This window comes from Rana temporaria, chromosome 3 (assembly GCF_905171775.1).
Source record: "Rana temporaria chromosome 3, aRanTem1.1, whole genome shotgun sequence".
NCBI lineage: Eukaryota > Metazoa > Chordata > Amphibia > Anura > Ranidae > Rana > Rana temporaria.
The window spans coordinates 306,204,318-306,226,605 of NC_053491.1; the positions used below are offsets into that span (position 1 = coordinate 306,204,318).

The 22,288-nt window shown below is 45.7% G+C and overlaps 1 protein-coding gene across 2 annotated transcripts in view; it reads right to left on the bottom strand.

Moving 5' to 3' along the window:
• HSPA9 (heat shock protein family A (Hsp70) member 9) overlaps positions 1–17,162 on the bottom strand; it is a 414,391-nt gene extending 397,229 nt beyond the window's left edge. For both annotated transcript variants that reach the window (XM_040344789.1, XM_040344788.1), the window contains exon 1: positions 16,989–17,162. In XM_040344789.1, the coding sequence (XP_040200723.1) occupies positions 16,989–17,047 (59 nt within the window). In that variant the 5' untranslated portion in view covers positions 17,048–17,162. The remainder of the gene's footprint in view (positions 1–16,988) is intronic.
• Positions 17,163–22,288: the final 5,126 nt, after the last annotated feature.

The following is a 22,288-nucleotide window of genomic DNA, read 5'->3' on the forward strand; positions in this document are numbered from 1 at the left end:
CAGGTGACGCATTTTTAGAACAGAGGGGTATCCCCTATTGCCAAAACAGGTTCTTCCAGTAGCTTATCCGCAGGAAACCAGGAAGCAAAATCCAAAGGGGTCTCTATACTGATATCAAATAGAATTCCTTGACTTTGGAAGATAGACACCAAGACTCAAAAGGAAGATACCTCTTCCTGAAAGGGATGATAGGAGGAATTAAAAGTAACCCCTAGCTACGGTCTATCTACCTAATGTGCACCAAGACACCTTCATGAGGAAAATCTTGAAAGAGCTGATGGGAATTTTCAGAAGGGAGGTTAATCTTGGGGGGAAGATTTTAATATCCCCTGAACCCAAAAATAGACACCTCGAAGGGAACCTCATCTGCCACAGAGGGGGTCAGACGGGGGGTCTTGCGCAGTCTTTACGAAGCTCAATTGGTAGATGCATGGAGGACGATGAACGGAGAGGAAAGGGATTACACTTTCTACTCCAACCCACACCAGGTGTATTCTAGAATAGATCTGTTCATGATCCCCACTATCTGATCTCCTCGGTGGTAGAGGTATCTATTGGAAGTATAACATGGTCGGACCATGCTCCGGTCAGTTTACGCATCATATTGCTTAATACAGGGCCCACCCAGGAGAGAAGGTGGCGACTAAATGAAGCTTCTGCAGAACAAGGAAGTGAGGGAAGACGTCGCCCGGGAAATTACAGAATATTTCCAAATAAATGATACCCCGGGAGCAATCCAGGGATGGTATGGGAAGCGCCTAAGGCGGTGATTAGAGGGGTCTTGATTAGACATGGAAACAAATTTAAAAAGGAAGCGAGAACAACAGGTTAAAAATATACTAGCAGAAATTCAGGAACTGGAACTCCAACATAAAAAATTACACTCCCCCCCAGATAGCAAAGAACTGAGCCACCTGAGAAGACAGATTACAGATATCTTACGTTATAAAGCCAAAGCAAGCATACAAAGAGGAAGGAAAATAAATTATGAATTCGGAGATAAGTGCAGTAAATTGCTAGCTGGGAAACTGAAGGAGAAGAGCCAACAGACTATGTCCCACAAATCAAGGGGAAGGAGGGTCAATTAAAACGGAAACCAAAAGACATAGTGGAAGAGTTTAGTAGATATTACTCCTCTCTATATAATCTGAAACAGCTATCAGTAGAGCCATCAAAAATAGAAGAATATCTCTCAGTAACTGAATTAGCCAGGCTGTCACCAATTGCCCCGAGACAGTTTAGAAACCCCGATTTCGACAGAAGAATTAGAGGCCGCACTAAAAACTATGGCAGACGGGAAAGCCCCGGGCCCAGATGGCTACACAATAAGATACTAAAAGAATTCGGAACATTATTGGAGGGCAGTTAACAAAACTCTTTAATGAAGTGGGCCAGACGGCTACTTTCCCGCCGGACTCATTACTGGCCCATATTATAGTTATCCATAAAGAGGGGAAGGACCCAGCGGAGTGTAGTAGTAGCTATAGGCCGATTTCGCTACTAAATTCCGATTTAAAACTTTTTACGAAAGTATTAGCAAGACGAATTCAGGTATGGCTACCCGAGCTGTTGATAGGGATCAAGTAGGGTTTGTTCCCACAAGGGAGCAAGAGATGGCACAATAAGGGTCCTCAACTTGGTGCATGGGGCGGGTTGACGGGGATATCCCTTGCGTGTTCCTAAACACCGACGCCGAGAAGGCTTTCGATAGAGTGAGTTGGAAGTTCCTGTTTTCAGTGCTGAGACATGTTGGGATGGGGAAATATGTTAAGCTGGATTGGGAGCGTATACACAGACATACGTGCGGCAGTGAGAGTAAACGGGATATTTTCCAAAAATTTTCAAATTACAAATGGAACGCGCCAGGATGTCCCCTGTCGCCGCTACTATTTGTGCTATCTCTGGAGCCCTTATTGAGAAAATACGCCAAAACCCAGATATACAGGGTATCCAGATAGGGGAGGGGAGCCATAAAGTAACAGCTTTTGCAGACGATATGCTGTTCACAGTATCAAACCCCCATGTCTCTCTCCCCAATCTAGTCAAAGAAATAATCAATTTGGAGAGTTCTCTAACTTAAAAATAAACAAGCAAATCGGAAGCAATGAGCGTGTCGATGACACCTCAGAAACGGGAGATTGCACAACAAAATTTTGGCTTTAAATGGAGGACCGCACTTAAATACTTGGGTACCCTGATCCAGCAAACTTAAAAGAAGTTTTTTTAAAATAAAATTTCCCACCGCTTTATAACTTAATAAGAACTCACTTGAGAAGTGGCAACACGGATTTCACTCTTGGTTCGGTAAGAAACATAATTAAAATGAATATCTGCCAAAAATTACATATTTGTTTCAAACTCTGCCAACGAATATACCACAGGCCTTTCTCCGACAAATGGAGTCTTTTTGATGAGATTTATTTGGGCGGGGGGAAAAAGGCAAGGATAAAAAAAAGAGGTGATGAGGTTACAAGGTGCTTTGGTGGAATGGCAGTTCCAGATATTGCCAAATATTACCAGGCGGCACACCTGACGAGATAATAGACTGGTTGTAGAAACGGACACAATAAAAGGTGGGTAGAAGTTGAACAGCAGTCTTGCTCAATGGAACTAAGTAGGGCCCCCTTGGGTTATAAAACACTACCAAGTAAGATGAAGAAACACCCTACAATTGGTCCAACGCTGTTAATTGCAGCTAAAATATGCAAAAATCCAAAATTTTCTACAAAATGCTCCCCCCTATTTCCCATATTGGGGAACCCAGGATTTTCACCAGGCACAGGAGGAATAGTTTTCAACAAATTAAAAGAAAGGGGCAAGGTGCAGGTATCACACTTTCTACAATTAAACACAGCCGGGGTAGTATGGCCATCAATAGAGGATTTGACGAGGAGAGGGGGGAACTATGAGCTAAGTGCTTGGCAAGCACTTCAATTAAGCTACTTCTTAAGATCTTTGGGACAACCATCTAATTTTCAGCGACAACCAACTAAGTTTGAACAATATTGTGATGAGGAGGAACCAATACAAAGAGTAAGTTCAAAGATGTATAGAATATTGAACTCCCCTCAAGAAGACTTTGAGTTGCCGGGATTGAGAAAATGGGAGAGAGATCTGGGGAGAAATTTTTCACAGACCCAGCGTAAACACATAATACATTTAGCATTACAATCCTCAATATCTACACGTATACAGGAATCCAACTATAAAACTACTGACCCAATGGTACTATACCACCAGAAAAGCTGCACAGATTTAGTAAGGAAAACTCTGAGCATTGTTGGAGATGTGGGCTGGAGCAGGAACTTTACTACACATTTCTGGTCATGTGTAAAAGTAAGAGATTACTGGAAAGAAGTCCAGAGAATCGTTCAAAAATTTACGGAACACCAGATTCCGGACGATCCGGCCTTTTTCCTGCTCCATTGCTCACAAATCCCAATGCGAGAATATAAAAAATCGGTGATATGTCACCTGATAAATACGGCCAAACAAGGGATAACATTACTGTGGAGAGATAGCACACCCACCATCTATTGCGAGATGGCTTAACAGAGTGAGAGAGACCGGAGCTATAGAAGACTTAATACTTTCAGCCAGGAATAAAAGGGAACAATACGTAGAAACATGGACAGGGTGGAATCAGTACATGAAAACGGAAGAAGGGAAGAGGATTGTTAGAGGAATAGAGAAAGAGCAGAATCTGTCAGGATGGGAGTAGATGGAGAGGAGTTGAAGAAGAGAAACAAGAGAGGATGTATCCATCTCCGGCGAGGAGGGGGGGGGGGGGGAGAGAAGGGGAGAGAAGAGGGGAGGGGCCTTTTTTTTTTTTTTTTTTGGGAGGTTTGCTTTGTTTATTAGACTAAAGGGGTGTTAGGTAGGGAATAATGAAGGCTAAGGGAAACAGAGTAAATAATAAGTAATACAGTGGCTTGGAGGAGATGGGAAAACAGGCTTCGGATAGGAAGTCGGCTAATAGAAATAGGGGAGGGGAACCAGGATGGTATAAATCCGAGTTCTCCCTCTCTTCTTTATTTTTCCCGGGCCTGATGGTCTCCTTCAAACTGTATGATTGATAGTAATATGTTAATGTATATAAGATATATGTTATGCGAAAATTTTCTGTAACCTTGACTATTTAAAATAAAGAAAATAATAAATATGAAAAAAAAAGAAGAATGCTCCTCTGGAGAGGACGAGAATGTAACCTCGCCCATGGAAACTGCCGGTATTGAGGCTGGTGAGTAGCCCCAGGACTGCCATTGCTGTCCTGACTGACACCCCTAGGTTTGTACTGGACCTGAGCTACCGCACCCAAAACCTTCTCCATCTTCTCCTGGGGTAAAAAGACTTTTGGAGGATTGAATTTATAGTTTATCCCAGAAACCTTGTCTCTTGGGAGGGTACCAGGTTTGATTTCTCGCGGTATTTAGTAACCAACCTAGACCTCCGAGATGAACCTGCGACACCAGAAGGTTCGTCGCAACTTGATCCCGAGAGTCCGCGAGAACCAGCAGGTCGTCCAAGTATGGGACGACCGAAATTCCTTTCAGCTTCCAGTGGTTCCAAGGCCTCCGCCATGATCTTCGTTGAAGACCCTGGGGGAGAGGAGGAAAGCCCGAAGGGGAGGGCCCTGAACTGAAGATGCCATACCCTGGACCCCAGGTTCACCGCCAGCCTGAGATATTGCTGGGAAGCTTGGGCAATCGGGAGTGTAAGTAGGCATCCCTGAGGTCCAGAGATGTCATGAAGCAACCGGGGGTCAGTATTTTGTAATGGAGTAGATGGTATCCATACGGAAGTGTTTGTATCTGATCGACTTGTTCAAAACCTTCAAGTTTAGGATCAGTCGAAACTTGCCCGAGGGCTTCTTTACCAAAAAAAATGTGGGAATAGAAGCCCTGGCCCTCCTGATGTTTTGGGACTTGAACTACAACTCCCTGAGTCATCAGATCCTGAAGTAGGATCGTCATTGCAGAAGCTTTTTCTTTGTCCGGGGAAGGGCTGTGATCTAGAACCTTCTCGGGGGACCACTCTGAAAATTCCAGACTGTACCCTTCCGTGATGATTCTTTCCACAAAGGGGCTTATGGGCATCAGCTTCCACTGTAGGAGAAAGGGCAGACGACCTTCCTCCTACGGGAAGCAGATCGTCGCTCTTTTGGTAGCCTGATCTGAGGGGTTTTTGAAAAGGATACCTCCTCTACCTCTTTGGGACCCCCAACCTCTTTTATTTTCTTCTTTTCTTATGGGATTGCTGAAAGGACGAAAATTTCTTTTTGGGGTTTCTTGACCCTTTTTAGGGGGGGGAAGCCTTTTTCTTATCAGCGTTCTGTCAAGTACCTTTTCCAGGTCCTGACCGAACAAAGGTCCCCTGAGAAAGGTTAAACCACAAAGTTTAACTTTAGAGGGTATATCACCCGACCAGGTCTTTAACCATACCGCTCGCCTGACAGAGTTTACCAAGGCTGCTGACCTTGCGCCATTTTATTGGACTTGACAGATGCATCTGCCATATATTTGATGGCTTTCAAAAATTAAGGGAAAGGACTCCAACAGTTCCTTTCTAGGGGTGCCTGCCTCTACGTTGACTTTGTAATTTTTCAACCCAGCACTCCCAAATTGCGGGCGACAACTGTGGCGGCCATGGCCTGGTTTCAGACTGGTTGAAACTGAATCCCAGGCCTTTTTGAGGAGGGAATCAGCTCTTTTATCCATGGGTCTTTTAGGACCCCCATGTCCTCGAAAGCCAGGTCTGTTATGACGAGACACTTGCGAGGAGAAAGCGGCGTCTACCTTAGGTTTCTTGTTCCACACCTCTGTGTCACTGTCTTCAAATGGAAACCTTCTCTTAAGGGTCTTGGAAAAGAAGGGAGCCCGTTCAGGGTCTTTCCATTCCTTTTTTATTGTGTCCGAAAGGACTTTGTGGACGGGAACACCCCGGTGTTTGGATTCATCCAATCCTTGATACATTTTATCATGTATGGATAACTGAATCTTTTCTTCCTGGATGTCCAGGGTAGTGTAAATTGCCTTAAGTAACTCATCCACGTCTTCCAAGGACAATTTAAATTTAGAGATTTTGCTACCATCTTCTTCCTCTTGCTCCTCCTCATCTGAATCCCTGAGGGAGGCGAGAGTACTGGTTCCTTCATCTGCCGAATCCCCATCTGTTTGTCCAGATGACGGGATTTTTGGGCTAGGTGCGTGGCTGCTGAGGCTCCCCCTGACTTGCGGAGCCTTGTGCAATCAGATCCTTAACTGAACCTAAGAGCTCGCTAGTTCTTGACTGAGGAAAAAAAGGTTCTTATACTGTTGCGAAGTTTCTTCTTCCACAAAATTTTTAATGCAGGATCTGCACATTGGTTTCTTGCCAAGAATCCTTAAAGGATTTTTGCAAGATGGGCATTTCCTGGATGTCTCTAAGTGCCTAGTTTTTCCTGCAGATTTTTCTGCAAAGGGATGAGAAAAAAGAATTTACCATCCCCTTTTTTTTTTTTTAATAAAAACACCAGTGCTGCCACACCAAAGAAAGGGCCTGGAACTAAGTGCCACACCCCTTACGGTTTAAACAGACAAAAGCGTTAACCTGGACTGGTAACACAGGCTCCCTCAGGGAGGAACAATAAACAGACTTAGACCCATTAGTGTAAGAATAAAGGCACCGCTGTACCCCTCTTACCTGGGGCCCTGACCGGTGCTTGCAGCGCCTGTTTCCGCTGGTGCTGTATGTCTCTCACTCCATTGTAGAGCGCAGTCACGATAGTAGCCGGAGAATCAGTTTTTTTAAATTTTCCAGCCTCCCGCGTCATCATCGGGGGCCGGAAGTAGCACCGGTCACCTGACCTGCCCCGCAGACGCTGCGTTCGACGTCAGGAACCACTGTGCCACGCCCCCCCAGGAAACGGCGTCACCGTGCGCGACGCACTCGCCGGCCGGGACCCGGAACTGAGAGGCGGAACACCGCCGACCTGCGGAGGTTACCGCTCGGCCACCAGGCCCTACCGCAGTTCCTGGGCACAAGGAACCCCCTCCCGGGAAGCCGAATGCTCCACTGAGCGGAGCGCCTAGGGACTCCTGAACGCCCCCTCCCCGTGGAGGGGGGCCTGGATGGTCACTGCACAAAAAACAAACAAAGGTAAGCCAGAACCCCTCCGCCTTGGAGAGAGCGCAGCTCCCTGGTTCCCTAAGATGCTTCCACCATGGCTTCCTGGCCTGTGCAATGGGTTGGCTCCCAGAGGTGAGTGATATGGATGTTATTAGATCCACTGCCTAGATCACGTCAGACTGTTAGCTGCAAAACACACGCACGGTCCAGTGACGTCACTCTGGGCCGTAGGGGGAAGGAACAGGTGTGTGGTAGGGCAACTCCTCTTAGCTGAGGAAACGGTTGCCACGACTTCATGTTTAGTCAGCTAAGAATTACATTTATTACATCCCACATCCATATCACTCGCTTCTGGGAGCCATACCGTTGCACAGGCAGGAAGGGAGACATCTACTATGCTGTACATGTGACAGCAAGCTTCATGTCTGAGTGCAACCTTCTTTGTTTCTTTGTTTTAGCATTAAAATAGCATCACACTAGGGCAGTTTTGCATTAATTTCCTTGTATATTCAAGATAGCATAGTGAATTGAATGCGATATATTCTTTAACACTTGCTTACTGGGCACATATACACCCCCCCCCCCCCCCCCTCCTGCCCAGGTGAAATTTCAGCTTCCGGCACTGCGTCGCTTAACTGACAATTGCACGGTCGTGCGACGTGGCTCCCGAACAAAATGACGTCCTTTTTTCCCCACAAGTAGAGCTTTCTTTTGGTGGTATTTGATCGCCTGTACGGTTTTTATTTTTTGCGCTATAAACAAAAAGAGCAAACAATTTTAGAAAAAAAATACAATATTTTTTACATTTTTTTTTCTCAGTTTAGGCCGATACGTATTCTTCTACATATTTTTGGTAAAAAAAAAATATCGCAATAAGCGCAAAAGTTATAGCAGAAAAAGAGTGCAGCACTAGGCCTAGTGGCACAACTCAGCGCCTTGGTGCAAAGTAATTTCTAATGTGTTGATTAATTAATCAATCAGTAAAATTGATAATATGGGACAACAGAGCTTATCTCAATTTAAACAATTTTAATCAATTAGAACCATAGGTAAGCTACCAAATTCTAATCCAAAGAATAAAGTAGGTAAAAGTGTGAGAGCAGCTATTTAAAAACACACTGTCAAGAGACGCACGCAGCAAAACATTTAAAAAAAATCAAAAAAGAACAAAAAAGTCCAAAATGATAAACAGCGCTTGGTTATTGGTTATAAATGTCCAATTTCATATTGTAACATTCATCTGATGACGGATTTAAAGATCATAGAGAGTGGAGAAAGTCTATAGTGTATCCTACACCTTTTCCAGAAAAGACACCACACGTGGGGCACACTCCCCTTCGGGGTACTCACTCACCAGAAGGCTAGATATTATATGCAGTAAAAGGCATCTTTCTCACTGGATCCTCCGTTCTCAAGCTGGTATCAAATAAGGGAAGCGCTGCTAGCAGCTTCAGTGAGATGTCCAGATCACCGGCCGGTGCTTCCCTTATTTGATACCAGCTTGAGAACGGAGGATCCAGTGAGAGATACCTTTTACTGCATATAATATCTAGCCTTCAGGTGAGTACCCCGAAGGGGAGTGTGCCCCACGTGTGGCGTCTTTTCTGGGAAAAGGTGTAGGATACACTATAGACTTTCTCCACTCCTATGATCTTTAAATCCGTCATCAGATGAATGTTACATATGAAATTGGACATTTATAACCAATAACCAAGCGCTGTTTATCATTTTGGACTTTTTTGTTCTTTTTTGATTTTTTAAATGCAAAAGTTATAGCGCCTACAAAATAGGGGACAGAATTATTTTTTATTATATATTTTTTTTTTACTAGAAATGGCGGCGATCTGCGATTTTTATTGGGACTGCGACGTTATGGCGGACACATCAGACACTTTTTTGGCGCCATTTACATTTATACTGCGATCAGTGCTATAAATATGCACCAATTACTGTATAAATGTGACTGGCATTGAAGGGGTTAACACTAGGGGGTGAGGAATGGGTTAAATGTATTCCCTGCATAGTGTTCTAACTGTAGGTGAAGGGGGGTGACTGGGGGAGGTGACCGATCTGTGTCCCTATGTACAAGGGACACAGATCGGTCTCCTCTCCAGAGACAGGACGCTGTCTCTGTGTGAGCCGGCAATGAGAGATGATCTCATATGTTTACATATGAGATCATCTCTCATTGGCCGCACAGATCGCATCGCAAACGGCCACTCTGATTGGCCGTTCGCGGCGATCTGTAATTGGCTGTGTCCAAGGGACACGGCCAACACAGAGTTTCCCCGTTGCGCACGCGGGGAACGCCCAAAGGGGCGGACGTCAATTGACGTCCAGTTGGATATTCAGATCCGCGCTGTAGCCGTCATTCGGCTATAGCGCGGGTCTCAAGTAGTTAAAGTGGTTGTATAGTCAATTTTTCAAGTTTTACCAACAGGTAAGCCTACAAGGTAAAAAAAAAATTGCTTCATCAATTTAGGCCAATATGTATTCTGTTACATCTTAGCCAAAAAAAAAAACACAATAAGCATATATATTGATTGGTTTGCACAAAAGCTACAGCATCTACAAATTATGGGACATATTTATGGCAGGGCTCGACAAATCCCGGGCGCCAGGTCGCCATGGCGACTAGAAATAGGGTCCTGGCGACTTGAATTGGAAGGGGGGGGTAAAAAAAAAAAAAAAAAAATTTTTTTTTTTTTTTTTTTTTTGTGAGCTGGGGCCATCTGGTGGTGAGCCGTTGGTATTACAAGTTATTACCACCAGATGTGAGCTGGCGCCATCTGGTGGTGGCCGTTGGTATTACAAGTTAAGCATTACAAGTTAAACAGCAATTCTAATGTTGTTTTTCACTATTTTCACTGCCATCTTCTTCCCTCTAATTAGAACCCCCAAACATTATATATATTTTTTATCCTAACACCCTAGAGAATAAAATGGCGATCGTTGCAATACTTTCTGTCACGCAGTATTTGCGCAGCGGTCTTACAAGCGCACTTTTTTTGTGAAAAAAATTACACTTTTTTAAATTAAAAAATAAAACAGTAAAGTTATCCCCATTTTTTTTAATATTATGAAAGATAATGTTACGCCAAGTACATTCATACCCAACATGTCACGCTTCAAAATTGCGTCCGCTCGTGGAACAAACTTTTACCCTTTAAAATCTTCATAGGCGACGTTTAAAAAAAATCTACAGGTTGCATGTTTTGAGTTACAGAGAAGGTTTAGGGCTAGAATTATTGCTCTCGCTCTACCAATCGCGGCGATACCTCACGTGTGGTTTGAACACCGTTTACATATGCGGGCGCTGCTCACGTATGTGTTCGCTTCTGTGCGCAAGCTCGTCGGGACGGGGCGTGTTTTCTGGCTCCTAACTTTTTTACCTGGCTCCTAGATTCCAAGCAAATTTGTCAACCCCTGATTTATGGAATTTATTTTATTACTAGTAATGGCAGCGATCTATAGCTGGACTACGATATTGTGGCAGACAAATCAGACATGGACACATTTTAGGGACCAGTAACTAAAACAGTGATCAGTGCTAAAAAATATGCACCGTCGTTGTACAACACTGGCTGGGAAGAGGCGACCAAAGCCTAGCCGGTGCTTGTGTACTGCGTGGGAGGCGCTTTTACTAGGGCAAGGCAGGAAGACTGGATCAATGTCTTCCCTACTGACAAAACAGGGATCTGACTTGTTTACATAGGCAGATTGCTATTCTGGCTCTCTGCCCAATTATCGACTGGTGCCAGCGGACATCAAGTCTGCCATACCCACAGATCAGCTCCCACTGTGTATAATCACAGTGAAAGCAGGTTGCGGCAGCTCACATGCGCGCCCCAGACCAGGAGGATCACGTACTAGGCATGTGATCCTACGCAGCAGAGCCACCTTTCTGCCGTATATGCAAGTTACATGGTCGGCAAGCTGTGCCCTTTAACCACTTGCCGACCAGCCGCATTCAATATACAACGACGGCGGCAGGATGGTTCTGCACAAATTACTGTAGCACGCACGATTGTGCACCGGCTCACACTCGCTGTAGGAGCATGCCTATGGGATGGACTATGTTCGCTGGCAACATGCAATCACGGTGAGGAGAGGCACTGCCTATGTAAACAAGGCGATTCTCCATTCTGCCAGACATGACAGATCTACTGTTCCCCGCGATCGGGAACAGTGATCTGTCATATCCCTGCCAGCCCATCCCAGTTATAACACACTTAATATAAATGGGAGGAAAGAAATTTTGGACAGCCGCACTCCAATAAAAGGTAAAAAGGTGTTGCCTTTTATTCTGGTAAAAAATACTACAAAAGCAAGAAAAACACAGCATGAGCTATGACTAAGCATTGGTTATCAATGTGAAACTAGTTAGCTCTATTACCCCACTGTTTGCTGTTTTTTTCTTGCTTTTGTAGTATTTTTTACCAGAATAAAAGGCAACACCTTTTTACCTTTTATTGGAGTGCGGCTGTCCAAAATTTCTTCCTCCCATTTATGCTCTGTGCATTGCCTGCACCCACTGGATTTTGGGCCATTTTATTTATCACTACACTACACATCATCTGGAGCGGCGGTTCTTTCTATAAGACACTTAAAGTGGAGCTCCACCCTCTTTGACAACTATGATTCATCCCCCCTGTAGTTATGTCCCCTTATATCGTTTTGGCATATAATTTTTTTTTTATTTTTTTATTTTTTTTTTAAAAAGCTCACCTCTGGATGTGTTTTTTTCTTTCCAGCCGCGGCGCAGGAGCTTCAGCTTGTCATCTATGTACCGCTATGCCTCCTGGGAGATGTTTGTCATCAATCCCAGGAGGCCCTGGGCAGTAGCATCACGCCCAGCGCCATTTTAAATAAGGGCAACAGGTGTGTTTTGCCATTACACTAAAAGTTTCACACACTGAGCGGCTGTGTGTGAAACTGATTTGCAACTGAATACATTGGGTGGCTATTGACCTACTGTGAGAGTGTCCCGGGCTGTGTGACACTTCCAGCACTGCTGCAGCATTCTCACTTTGCACTCGTGGTTTACTGACAGCCTGAGAAGGGAGATCAGTGATTCTCCTCCTGGCCCCGCCCATATAGTCGGGAAGAACTTCCTCACACTGAGCAGGTCAGTGCAGACTGAGGGGGTGGGGGAAACTCGGTATACAGAGGAGACAAGCTGGTGTAGTACAATTACCCAGCATCTCCCCCCTCTCTGTACACCCAGCCTGTTTCTGCATTCAGTTACATATAGTGTGACTGAAACAGGCAAATTGGCTCAGTGTGAAACTGCCAGTGCCAACCAGTGCCACCTGCCAGTGCCAACCAGTGTCACCAGTGGGGATGTGCTGATGCAATGTGCTAGGGCGATGCAATTTGATGAGATGTGATTCGATGTGCTGGGGGTGATGCGCTGGGTGCAATGCCATTTGGTGGGGGTAATTCAATGTGCTGGGGCAATGCGAATTTCGGGGCAATGTGATGTGCTGGTGCGATGTGATGCGATTTGGCGGGGGGGGATACAATGTGCAGGGGCAATGTGGTTTGGTGGCGGGGTGATGCGATGTTCTAATGTGATGTGCTGGGGCAATGCGATTTGGTGGAGGGGTGATGCGATGTGACGTGCAATGTGATGCTTTTTGGAGGGGGAAATACAATGTGCAGGGGTGATGCGATTTGGTGGCGGGGTGATGCAATTTGGCGGGGGCAATGCAATGTGCTGGGACGATGCGATTTGGTGATGGGGCGATGCAATTCTTTTTGGCGGGGGCAATGCAATGTGCTGGTGCGATGCGATTTGGGGGGGGTGATGCAATATGCTGGAGCAATGCAATTAGCCGGGGGGGGGGGGTGATGCTAATACTCAATTTTAACGATTATCTATATAACATTTTTAAATGAAAAGCTGTACAGAAAAAAGTAGCCTACACTCAGCGGCTACTTTTTTCTGTTCAGCTTTTCATACATATACATACATACTTTTTTTTTTAATATTGCTTGTTCTACATGAGGAAGGAGAGATTTGCAACTTCCTCTGACACTACTGTTGCTATGGAAACCTGACCAGAAACCTATTACACTGCTTGTGCAGCACTGAGCATGTGCGAGATCTGCAATGCTGAAATCCAGGAAGTAATACAGTCTGGCTTCAGATGCCCACACTTAAGATAGCCACGGTCTAATGCTAGTTTATACATTTTTTTAAATGCTGTAATAACCTAACAAAAACGGACCTTAGCTTACAGACTAACTTTATTAGAAAACATTAAAGCGGTGGTTCACCCTGTTTTAAGACATCTTATCTATTCAAATGCTTTGCAAAGATAATGACCAAATGAATTTTTATTTTTTTGCAGCTGGTTTTTACGAGCCGTCAATCAAAATCCCCCGCGGCGAATGGGCGTGTACGTCCATTCTCCCCCGTCCTGTCAATCGAATTCAGGAACTCCTCCGTCGACGCGCTGTAATCGCAACCATGTAGTGTTGACGGCGACGCTCGCCGTCAACACTGCACATGCGCGGGATCGAGCAGTGAATGCTGGGAGGCCAGCATTCGCCCTATCCCGGAAGAAGACCCTGTCGGCTTCACACTGCCCACAGGTAAGATGGAAACGTCCATAGCCTAGGAATATAACATCTAATTTACTGTATTACATCGCTTCGGCCGGCCTAAGGACTGGGACACCCTGTTAGTGCGGGAGTAGAGGTACGCCCTGTAGATTACAGGAAAAAAAAAAAAAAAAAAAGATATCCGGCGGAACCACCGCTTTATGCTTGTGTATTATAGGGGTATTTTTATTTAAAGCGGGGGTTCACCCTAAAAAAAATGTTTAATATTACATTGAGCTCACTTCAGAGATTGACCGTATGCTGATTTTTTTTCCGTACATACCGTAGAATCACCATTTCCCCCCCCCCCCCTTCCAGGTATAGACTCCCGTGGGAGTCCAGCCCCTCTGCGTCACCCCCCGTTGTGTTCTGGGAAACACTCGGCTCCCAGAACACAGCGGGGACTGCACAGCGCGACTCATGCATGCACAGTAGGGAACCGGATCCTGATTCCCTTACCGAGGATGGCGGCGTGGGAAGCCGAGAGAGGCTTCGGCGGGCGACTTGGACAGGCAAGTTAATTTTTTAAAAGTCAGCAGCAGCAAAAAATGTAGGTGAACCTTTAAAGCGATGCAGTGTCTTATCACAAAACAAATGGCCTAGTCATTAAAGAGGATGTCCGCTGAAAAAAATTATTATAAGCCAGCAGCTACAAATACTGCAGCTGCTGACTTTTATTAGGACACTTGCCTGTCCTGGAGGTCAGCGCCGTCCGCAGCAGAGGACGAGCAATCACTCGTCAATCTGCTCCCCCCCCCCGCCATCCTCGGTGAGGGAACCAGGAAGTGAAGCGCTCCGGCTTCACTATAAGTAAATAAATGATTAGCGCTAAAGTTCAAACATACGTTTAAATAGTGTTGACACCCTGTGTCATACTGTCCATGCAAAATGGCAAACAGTATACTGCAATCGTGCAAAATCAGATATAAATAAACAATAAATTAAAAATATGGTGACATATAAACAATCCTGTGACCAACACACAGGGAGGATCTGAGATTTGGACTACCTGGAGGACTGAGAACCTCCCATCCATGGGAACTAATACATTAATTTCCTTTTAAACTTTTTGCACTATTGAACCATTGTCATCACGGACATTCATGGTCTACACCACGGATTGCACTTTATTATAGAACAACTGTTTATAAAACAGTTCACGTTTTAGCACTTTAGTACAGAGTAGTTTTATATGCATTTCCTATTTAACAGCTACTGTTGGTCACAGGATTGTTTATATGTCACCATATTTTTCATTTATTGTTTATTTATATCTGATTTTGCACAATTGCAGTATACTGTTTGCCATTTTGCATGGACAGTATGACACAGGGTGTCAACACTATTTAACCACTGGGCACGTAAACCCACTTAATAACCAGATTAATTTTCAGCTTTCGGTGCTCTCACAATTTGAATGACAATTACTCAATCATACAACATTGTACCCAAATTAAATTTTCGTCCTTTTTTTCACACAAATAGAGCTTTCTTTTGATGGTATTTAATCACCGTTGGTTTTTTTTATTTTTTGCGCTATAAGAGAAAAAAAGACTGAAAATTCTGTAAAAAAAAAAGAATTTTTCTTTGTTTCTGTTATAAAATTTAGTAAATTTTGTATTTTTTCTTCATTCTTTTGCATAAATGTGGAAGATGAAGTTACGCCGAGTAAATAGATACCCAACATGTCACCCTTCAAAATTGCACACGCTCGTGGAATGGCGCCAAACTTTGCTACCCAAGAATCCCCATAGGCAACGTTGCAGGGTATTGTGGGGTATTGCGGAGTATTGTGGGGTATTGCGGAGTATTGCAGCAGAGTATTTTGGGGTATTGCAGCAGAGTATTTTGGGGTATTGCAGCAGAGTATTTTGGGGTATTGCAGCAGAGTATTGCCGGGGCATTGCAGAGTATTGCACAGGGAGGGATGGATGGCTGGATCTGTGACTGCATGTGTCACAGATCCAGCCCGCAGCAGCTGCTGCTGCATGCGCTCTCTCCCCTCTCCTCTCTCACACTGTACCGTTCGGTACAGAGAGGAGAGGGAGGAACTGGCGTCATCACATGACGCCGGTTTGTTTACTAGTGATCGCTCCGTCATTGGACGGAGCGATCACGTGGTAAACCGCCGCTATCAGCGGACCCGGCGGTCACGGAGATTCCTGTGTGCGCGCCCCACAGGGCGCGTGGGAGCGCGATTCTGGGAGGACGTACATTGACGCCCTCCCAGAGTTAAGCAACCGCCTTGTAGACGTATTTCGTCTATAGGGCGGTTGCTAACTGGTTAAACGTATGTTTGAACTTTAGCGCTAATCATTTATTTACTTATGTTGTTTTTATGTTCGGTGAACGTCACGAGATTCAGCAGCTTTAGTTGAGTTTTATACCTCCACATTTTTTCTATTTACTCACAGTAGCCCGAAAGATTTACTTTATATACGCTCCATGTTCACTGCCTGGTTCCCTATGGCGCATGCGCGAGTCGCGCTACACCTGCCGATTGGCTCCCGCTGTGTACTGGGAGCCGAGTGTTCCCAAAACACAACGGGGGGGATTTGACATCATGCCCGCGACTGTGTGGCCAGAAGTGGGTACAAATACCTGTCTTTAGACAGGTATCTGCAGCCCCCTGACAAGGTGTCAAATGTGACACCTCTAGGGTGGAGCTCTGCTTTAAGGGGGGGAAATCCTTCCAAGGATTATGGTAGACTATTACACAATGCCATTTCTAAAGAGTATTGTTAAATCAACAGTACATAGATAACACTTATGTAAAGTGAGCTGTAGATCTAAAACAAAAAAAAAAATTCAGGGGTCACCCCAGATCTCTTTATTTTATTGGCGGGGGGGGGGGGGGGGGGGGGGGGGGGAGGGGTGAAAACCCCTGGTATAGCCGGTCATCCCCCATATTAGAGGATGGTGCAATCCTGTGACGTTTACTGTAACCCCGATGTTTTCACGACACCGGCTACAAAACACGTGACATATTCATACATACATATTCATACACCGATCACTCAGCTTTTCTACCTTACCCTAGATAGCATACTATAAGTATAAATTCGTGCCTCATTTATTTGGGATAAATTTCACCTAAACATGCTCGCAAGGAATTTAACTAGAATGCTGGGCACACTCAATGAGGCAAAATTCAAGGTTTTCGAAACCATCCTTCCAACGTCACACAGGCCTCGCTGCAGCGATAGAAAAATGCAGGGTAATGACCCATCACATACACTGTTCGACAGCTAAAATAAAGAAATAGACATTACCGTGTAGGCTCCGCTTCGTGGTAAGCATGCCACCAGACGGCTAACAATTCTACTTGCATTCAGCATGGCGGCTTAGGAAAATAAGGTATAGCTGAAAAATGTGACCAACAGAACGTACAGCAATACAAATGAAATCTCACGCTGCGCCACTTCTAGAAGTATGTAGACCACGTGGGAGTGACTACAAAGTTCACGGTTGGGAGGGATAAATCTCATTCTCCGCCCAGTGAGTCCCTAGTGCTGCCTGTTTATTTAACGTGTCACATGTAACAAAGATATCCAGCAGACTAAATTTTTTGGGGGGTCGGGTGATTTATTAAGTATCTTTATAGTTAATAAAGTGGTATAAAAATAAATATTACCCCGCGGCTTTAGTTATAATCATAATGAGTTTTGCAGGCATTCGTATGACAAGGGTTTTTCGGTCTTTCCTGTGCCCTCAGCTTCAAGGTCATCAGGGACAGGATATGTAAAGAATCCAGCGTGTTTGGAGGTTGCGTCTCGTTGCTAGTGTATTACAGGATTGGTCCAATCGATTGTTGCTTCGAGAGGGAGTTTTTTTCTTCTTCAATTGATTCGCTGCTAGAATCGGGTCTAATACTGGAAAATAATATAAAGCATTTTTTCAGTCCAAAATCACATTAAAAAAACACCTGTAAAAATAAACGTTTCGCTATGGTCAAAATTTAAAACCATATATTAATTTATTTTGCACGTTGCATTTTAATTATTTCTAGCCTACTACTGTTACTGTGAATTATCCTGAAGTAAACTTACTTTCCTGGCACCATACTACTCCATGTATGTTGCCATAGATTGGCACTAAGAAAGGAAAATTAAAGTATTTAACCGCTTAAGACCCTGACCATTTTGTTGCTAAAGGACCAGGCCCCTTTTTGCGCTTCGCTTTAACTGACAATTGCGCAGTTGTGCGACGTGGCTCCCAAACAAAATTGACGTCCTTTTTTTTCCCCACTAATAGAGCTTTCTTTTGGTGGTATTTGATCACCTCTGCAGTTTTTATTTTTTGCACTATAAACAAAAAAAGAGCGTAAATTTAAAAAAAAAAGCAATTTCTCTTTTCGTCCATGGACGGACATAGCTTCCTTAACCACTTGCCGCCCGCCAATGACATATTGACGGCGGCAAAGTGGTTGTAGAATCCTGACTGGACGTCATATGACGTCCTCAGGATTCTGAGCCGCTGCGCGCCCCCGGGGGCGCGCATTGCGGCGATCGTTGTTGCAGGGTGTCAGTCTGACACCCCGCAACACCGATCTCGGTAAAGAGTCTCTCACGGAGACTCTTTACCACGTGATCAGCCGTGTCCAATCACGGCTGATCACGATGTAAACATTCCTGTTGATGGCTCTTCCTCACTCGCGTCTGACAGACGCAAGAAGAGGAGAGCCGATCGGCGGCTCTCCTGACAGGGGGGGTTCGCGCTGATTGTTTATCAGCGCAGCACCCCCTCGGATCGCCACATGGACCACCAGGGAAGCGGGCAAAAAAAAAAAAGATGCCAATCAGTGCCCACAAATGGGCACTGATTGGCACCATGGGTAAATCAGTGCCGCCCCACAGTGTCCATCAGTGCCACCCCACAGTGTCCAACAGTGCCCATCCATGCCCAGTGCCCACCCATAAGTGCCGCCCATGAGTGCCCATCTGTGCCGCCTATGAGTGCCCAGTGCTGCCCATGAGTGCCCATTAGTGCCCATCAGTGCCGCCTATGTGTGCCCATCAGTGCCGCATACTAGCGCCGCCAATCAGTGCCACCTCATCTGTGCCCGTCAGTACTACCTCATCGATGTCCATCAGTGCCATCTCATCGGTGCCCATCAGTGCCGCCATATCAGTGCCCGTAATTGAAAGAGAAAACTTATTTACAAAAAAATCAACAGAAAAAAAGAAAAACATATTTTTTTTTCAAAATTTTCAGTCTTTTTTTAGTTGTTGCGCAAAAAAAAAATCGCAGAGGTGATCAAATACCACCAAAAAAAAGCTCTATTTGTGGGGAAAAAAGGACGCCAATTTTGTTTGGGTACAGTGTAGCATGACCGCGCAATTGGCATTCAAAGTGCGACAGTGCTGAAAGCTGAAAATTGGCTTGGGCGGGAAGGTGCCCTGTATGGAAGTGGTTAAATCTTGACTTGTGGGTTATGTTCCTGTTCTATAGGAGAGGACTAGGCAGAACATGTTAGATATTTAACTACATTAATTTAACAGTCAGCAGCTCAGTTTTTTCTGCCTAGTAGAGGAGTAGGACCTGGCTCCCTTTGGGCCAATGGTCTTGAAGAAGTCGCCAGATGCTGGACCAAGGAGAATGGTCGTTACACTCCTTTGCCAGAGGTGGAGCACACCACACGTTGATCTTCTGGCTTCTCGACTCAATCGCAAGGTGTCGAGGTTCATTGCCAGGTCCAGAGATACCTGGGCAGACGCGTTGGTGGCCCCGTGGGGTCAGTTTTGGCTAATTTATGCCTTTCCCCCACTGAAGTTGCTTCCTCGTCTGCTCCGCAGAGGGGATCGCAGTGATTCTAATCGCTCCAGATTGGCCCTGGCGTCCCTGGTACGCCTGGTGGCGGATGCACCCTTGCGACTGCCAATGCGGGATGACCTTCTGTTTCAAGGTCCCATACTTCATCCTGCTTTACAGTCGCTGGCTTTAACAGCATGGCTATTGAAAGCCAGGTGCTAAGGGACCGAGGTCTGTTGGATTCGGTCATTTCAACCATGCTGAGGGCACGGGAGTCATCTACCCGGAAGATCTACCATCGCACTTGGAATGCCTAAATCTCTATGTGCGAATAGATGGAGTGGCGTCCACGGACGTATTCGGTTTCCAGGGTCCTGCTGTTTTACAGCGTGGAGTGGATCAGAAACTTGCCTTAAGCACCATTAAGGGACAGATTTCAGCCTTGGCTGTTTTCTTTCAACGACCCTTGGCGGCCCCTTCACTGGTGGGTACGTTTTTAGGTTCAATAAGATTTTATTAAGAAGAACATTTTTTGACAGAAGTAAAAGAATACATGAACCGACTACCCAACATTGGGCGGGCCGATCCTCAGAATAATAAGCATAAACATTCCACATCATGAAATCCAGTATGAACAAACTTTGCTACTTTGTAAAAGTAATTGTACAAGCATCCGTGCCTTGTGGTACTCTGCATCTATCAAGGACTTCCCCCGACCCGGGCGCCCCTCTGGGAGCCTGCTGCGCCCATGGCCAGGTGGAAGTAAAGAGATAGACTAGTTATGGCGGGAGTGCAAACAGTAGTGAGATAGCAACAAGTCCATACAACTCACACGGTCTGTGGCAGGCCAATGAACTTATAGAATGCAGAAAATAAAAGAGAGGATAATCTTGGCCAGACTAGGTCAGACCGTGGAAGACGACAGAAATGGCAGAAAAGATAGAGGAGGGATAGATCAGGTAGAAGAAAAAGCAGTGGAAAAGAGTAAGGAGGGGAAAGGGAGGGGGGGGGACGGCTCGCTCGGGCTCCCCGTGCCGTGCATCTATCCTGTGTTCCCAGGTTCTCCTAATGCGCCGATGGCGGCAGAGCACTCAAGCTGGGTGGCAATCTATTTTTGAGCTTGTCTGAGGAGGAGTAATGCCTCCATACTCCCCAGGTGAAGGAGAATTTGGCATGATTGTTTAGGGACTTAGCCTGCCGTTCTTCCATGAGCATCACCCCATTCATCTCATTCACCCACTCAGCCAGAGACGGGGGTGAGGGTGACTTCCAATGTCTGGATATCAATTGTCTGCTCGCACTGAGGCAGAACCTGAGGAGGGTATGTTTCTGGAAAAACTAGAAAACTTGAAGGTACCAGGGAGAATGGATAGGAGGGCAAAAGAAGGTGAGGGAAGGAGGGGCTTATCATACAGATCCGAATAAACTTGGAATACCTGGTTCCAGAAAGGGCGAATCAAATCACAATCCCACCAAATATGTTAATACGTACAGGTGGCAGAGTTGCATCTCCAACATGAGCCAGAAGCCGAGGGAAACATGATCCTGAGGGCGGTTGGCTCCCTATACCACCGCACTTTGTAATTCTTTTCCCGAGCATAACTCGAGATAGAAGATTTATGGGTGTAGAAAAAAGCCTTCTGCCAGTCTGCCTCGCTGATCTCCCTCCCCAGATCCCCCGACCAAGCTGCGGTAAACCTAGGAAGAGAACTATGCGTATGGCCTAATATAATTTTATATATCAGGGAAAGGGTGTGACGGGGGGTTTCCGGGAGCGAGCAAAGTCTATGAACCTGTCTTGAGTCATGAAGCAGTTTGCAGTAGGCTGTCAGATGGATGTGCGCAAGCCAGGTCACTCTAGGGAGCGCAGAGGCCTTGTTCGTTACGAAGGATCCCGAGGTGACGTTAACAAACTGTCGTGCGGTGGGCCACGAATCTCTTTTATATTCATTGAGCAGATGGGCAAGCCTACCCTCAGGGAGTTCCGGGTTATCAAATAAGGGGGTCATCGGGCTCGGGTCAGTGGTCAAAGCACAAACCACCCTCCACCGGTACCAAACCGACAAGGCGTCTCTGTTGAGGGGGGATAGTTCCGTGAGAGATCGATGTGTTCTCTCGTAACCCCAAAGGAGGGCCCGAAGGTCAATCAGGGATAAATCCTGTTCAATCGAGGTGACAATTTTACCCAGCGGACGAGGGAACCACTCCAGGAGCCTCGAGAATACCACCGCCGAATGATATAGTTCAAAATCAGGGAGACCCGTACCGCCTGGTGGGTACGTTTTTGCAGGGGGTTCGACATGTGATTCCCCAAATTAGACCACCACTTCCTCCGTGGGATTTTAATCTGGTGCTGTCGGTTCTCCAGGAACCTCCCTTTGAGAACATCAGAGAAATTCCTCTCTTGACGCTCTCTAAGAAAGTTGCCTTTCTAGTTGCCATTACATTGGTTAGACGGGTTTCCGAATTGGCGGCCTTGTCTTGCAAGTCACCATACTTGGTCCTCCATAAAGATAAAGCGGTGCTACACCCACAGCCTTCCTTCCTTCTGAAGGTAGTTTTGGCTTTTCACTTAAATGAGGACATTGTACTTCCATCCTTGTGTCCTCAGCCGTCGCATTCCAAAGAAGCTGTGCTCCATACTTTAGATGTGGTACGTGCCTTGCGGGTGTACCTGTCTGCTACGGCTCCGTTCCTGGGGTCTGACTCACTGTTTGTGTCGGTTTCTGGTCCACAGAAGGGCCTGGCGATCTCGTCAGGCACCATTTCTCGGTGGATCAGGCTCACAAGTGTGTAAGGTCGTTCCATTCACACCTTTTCC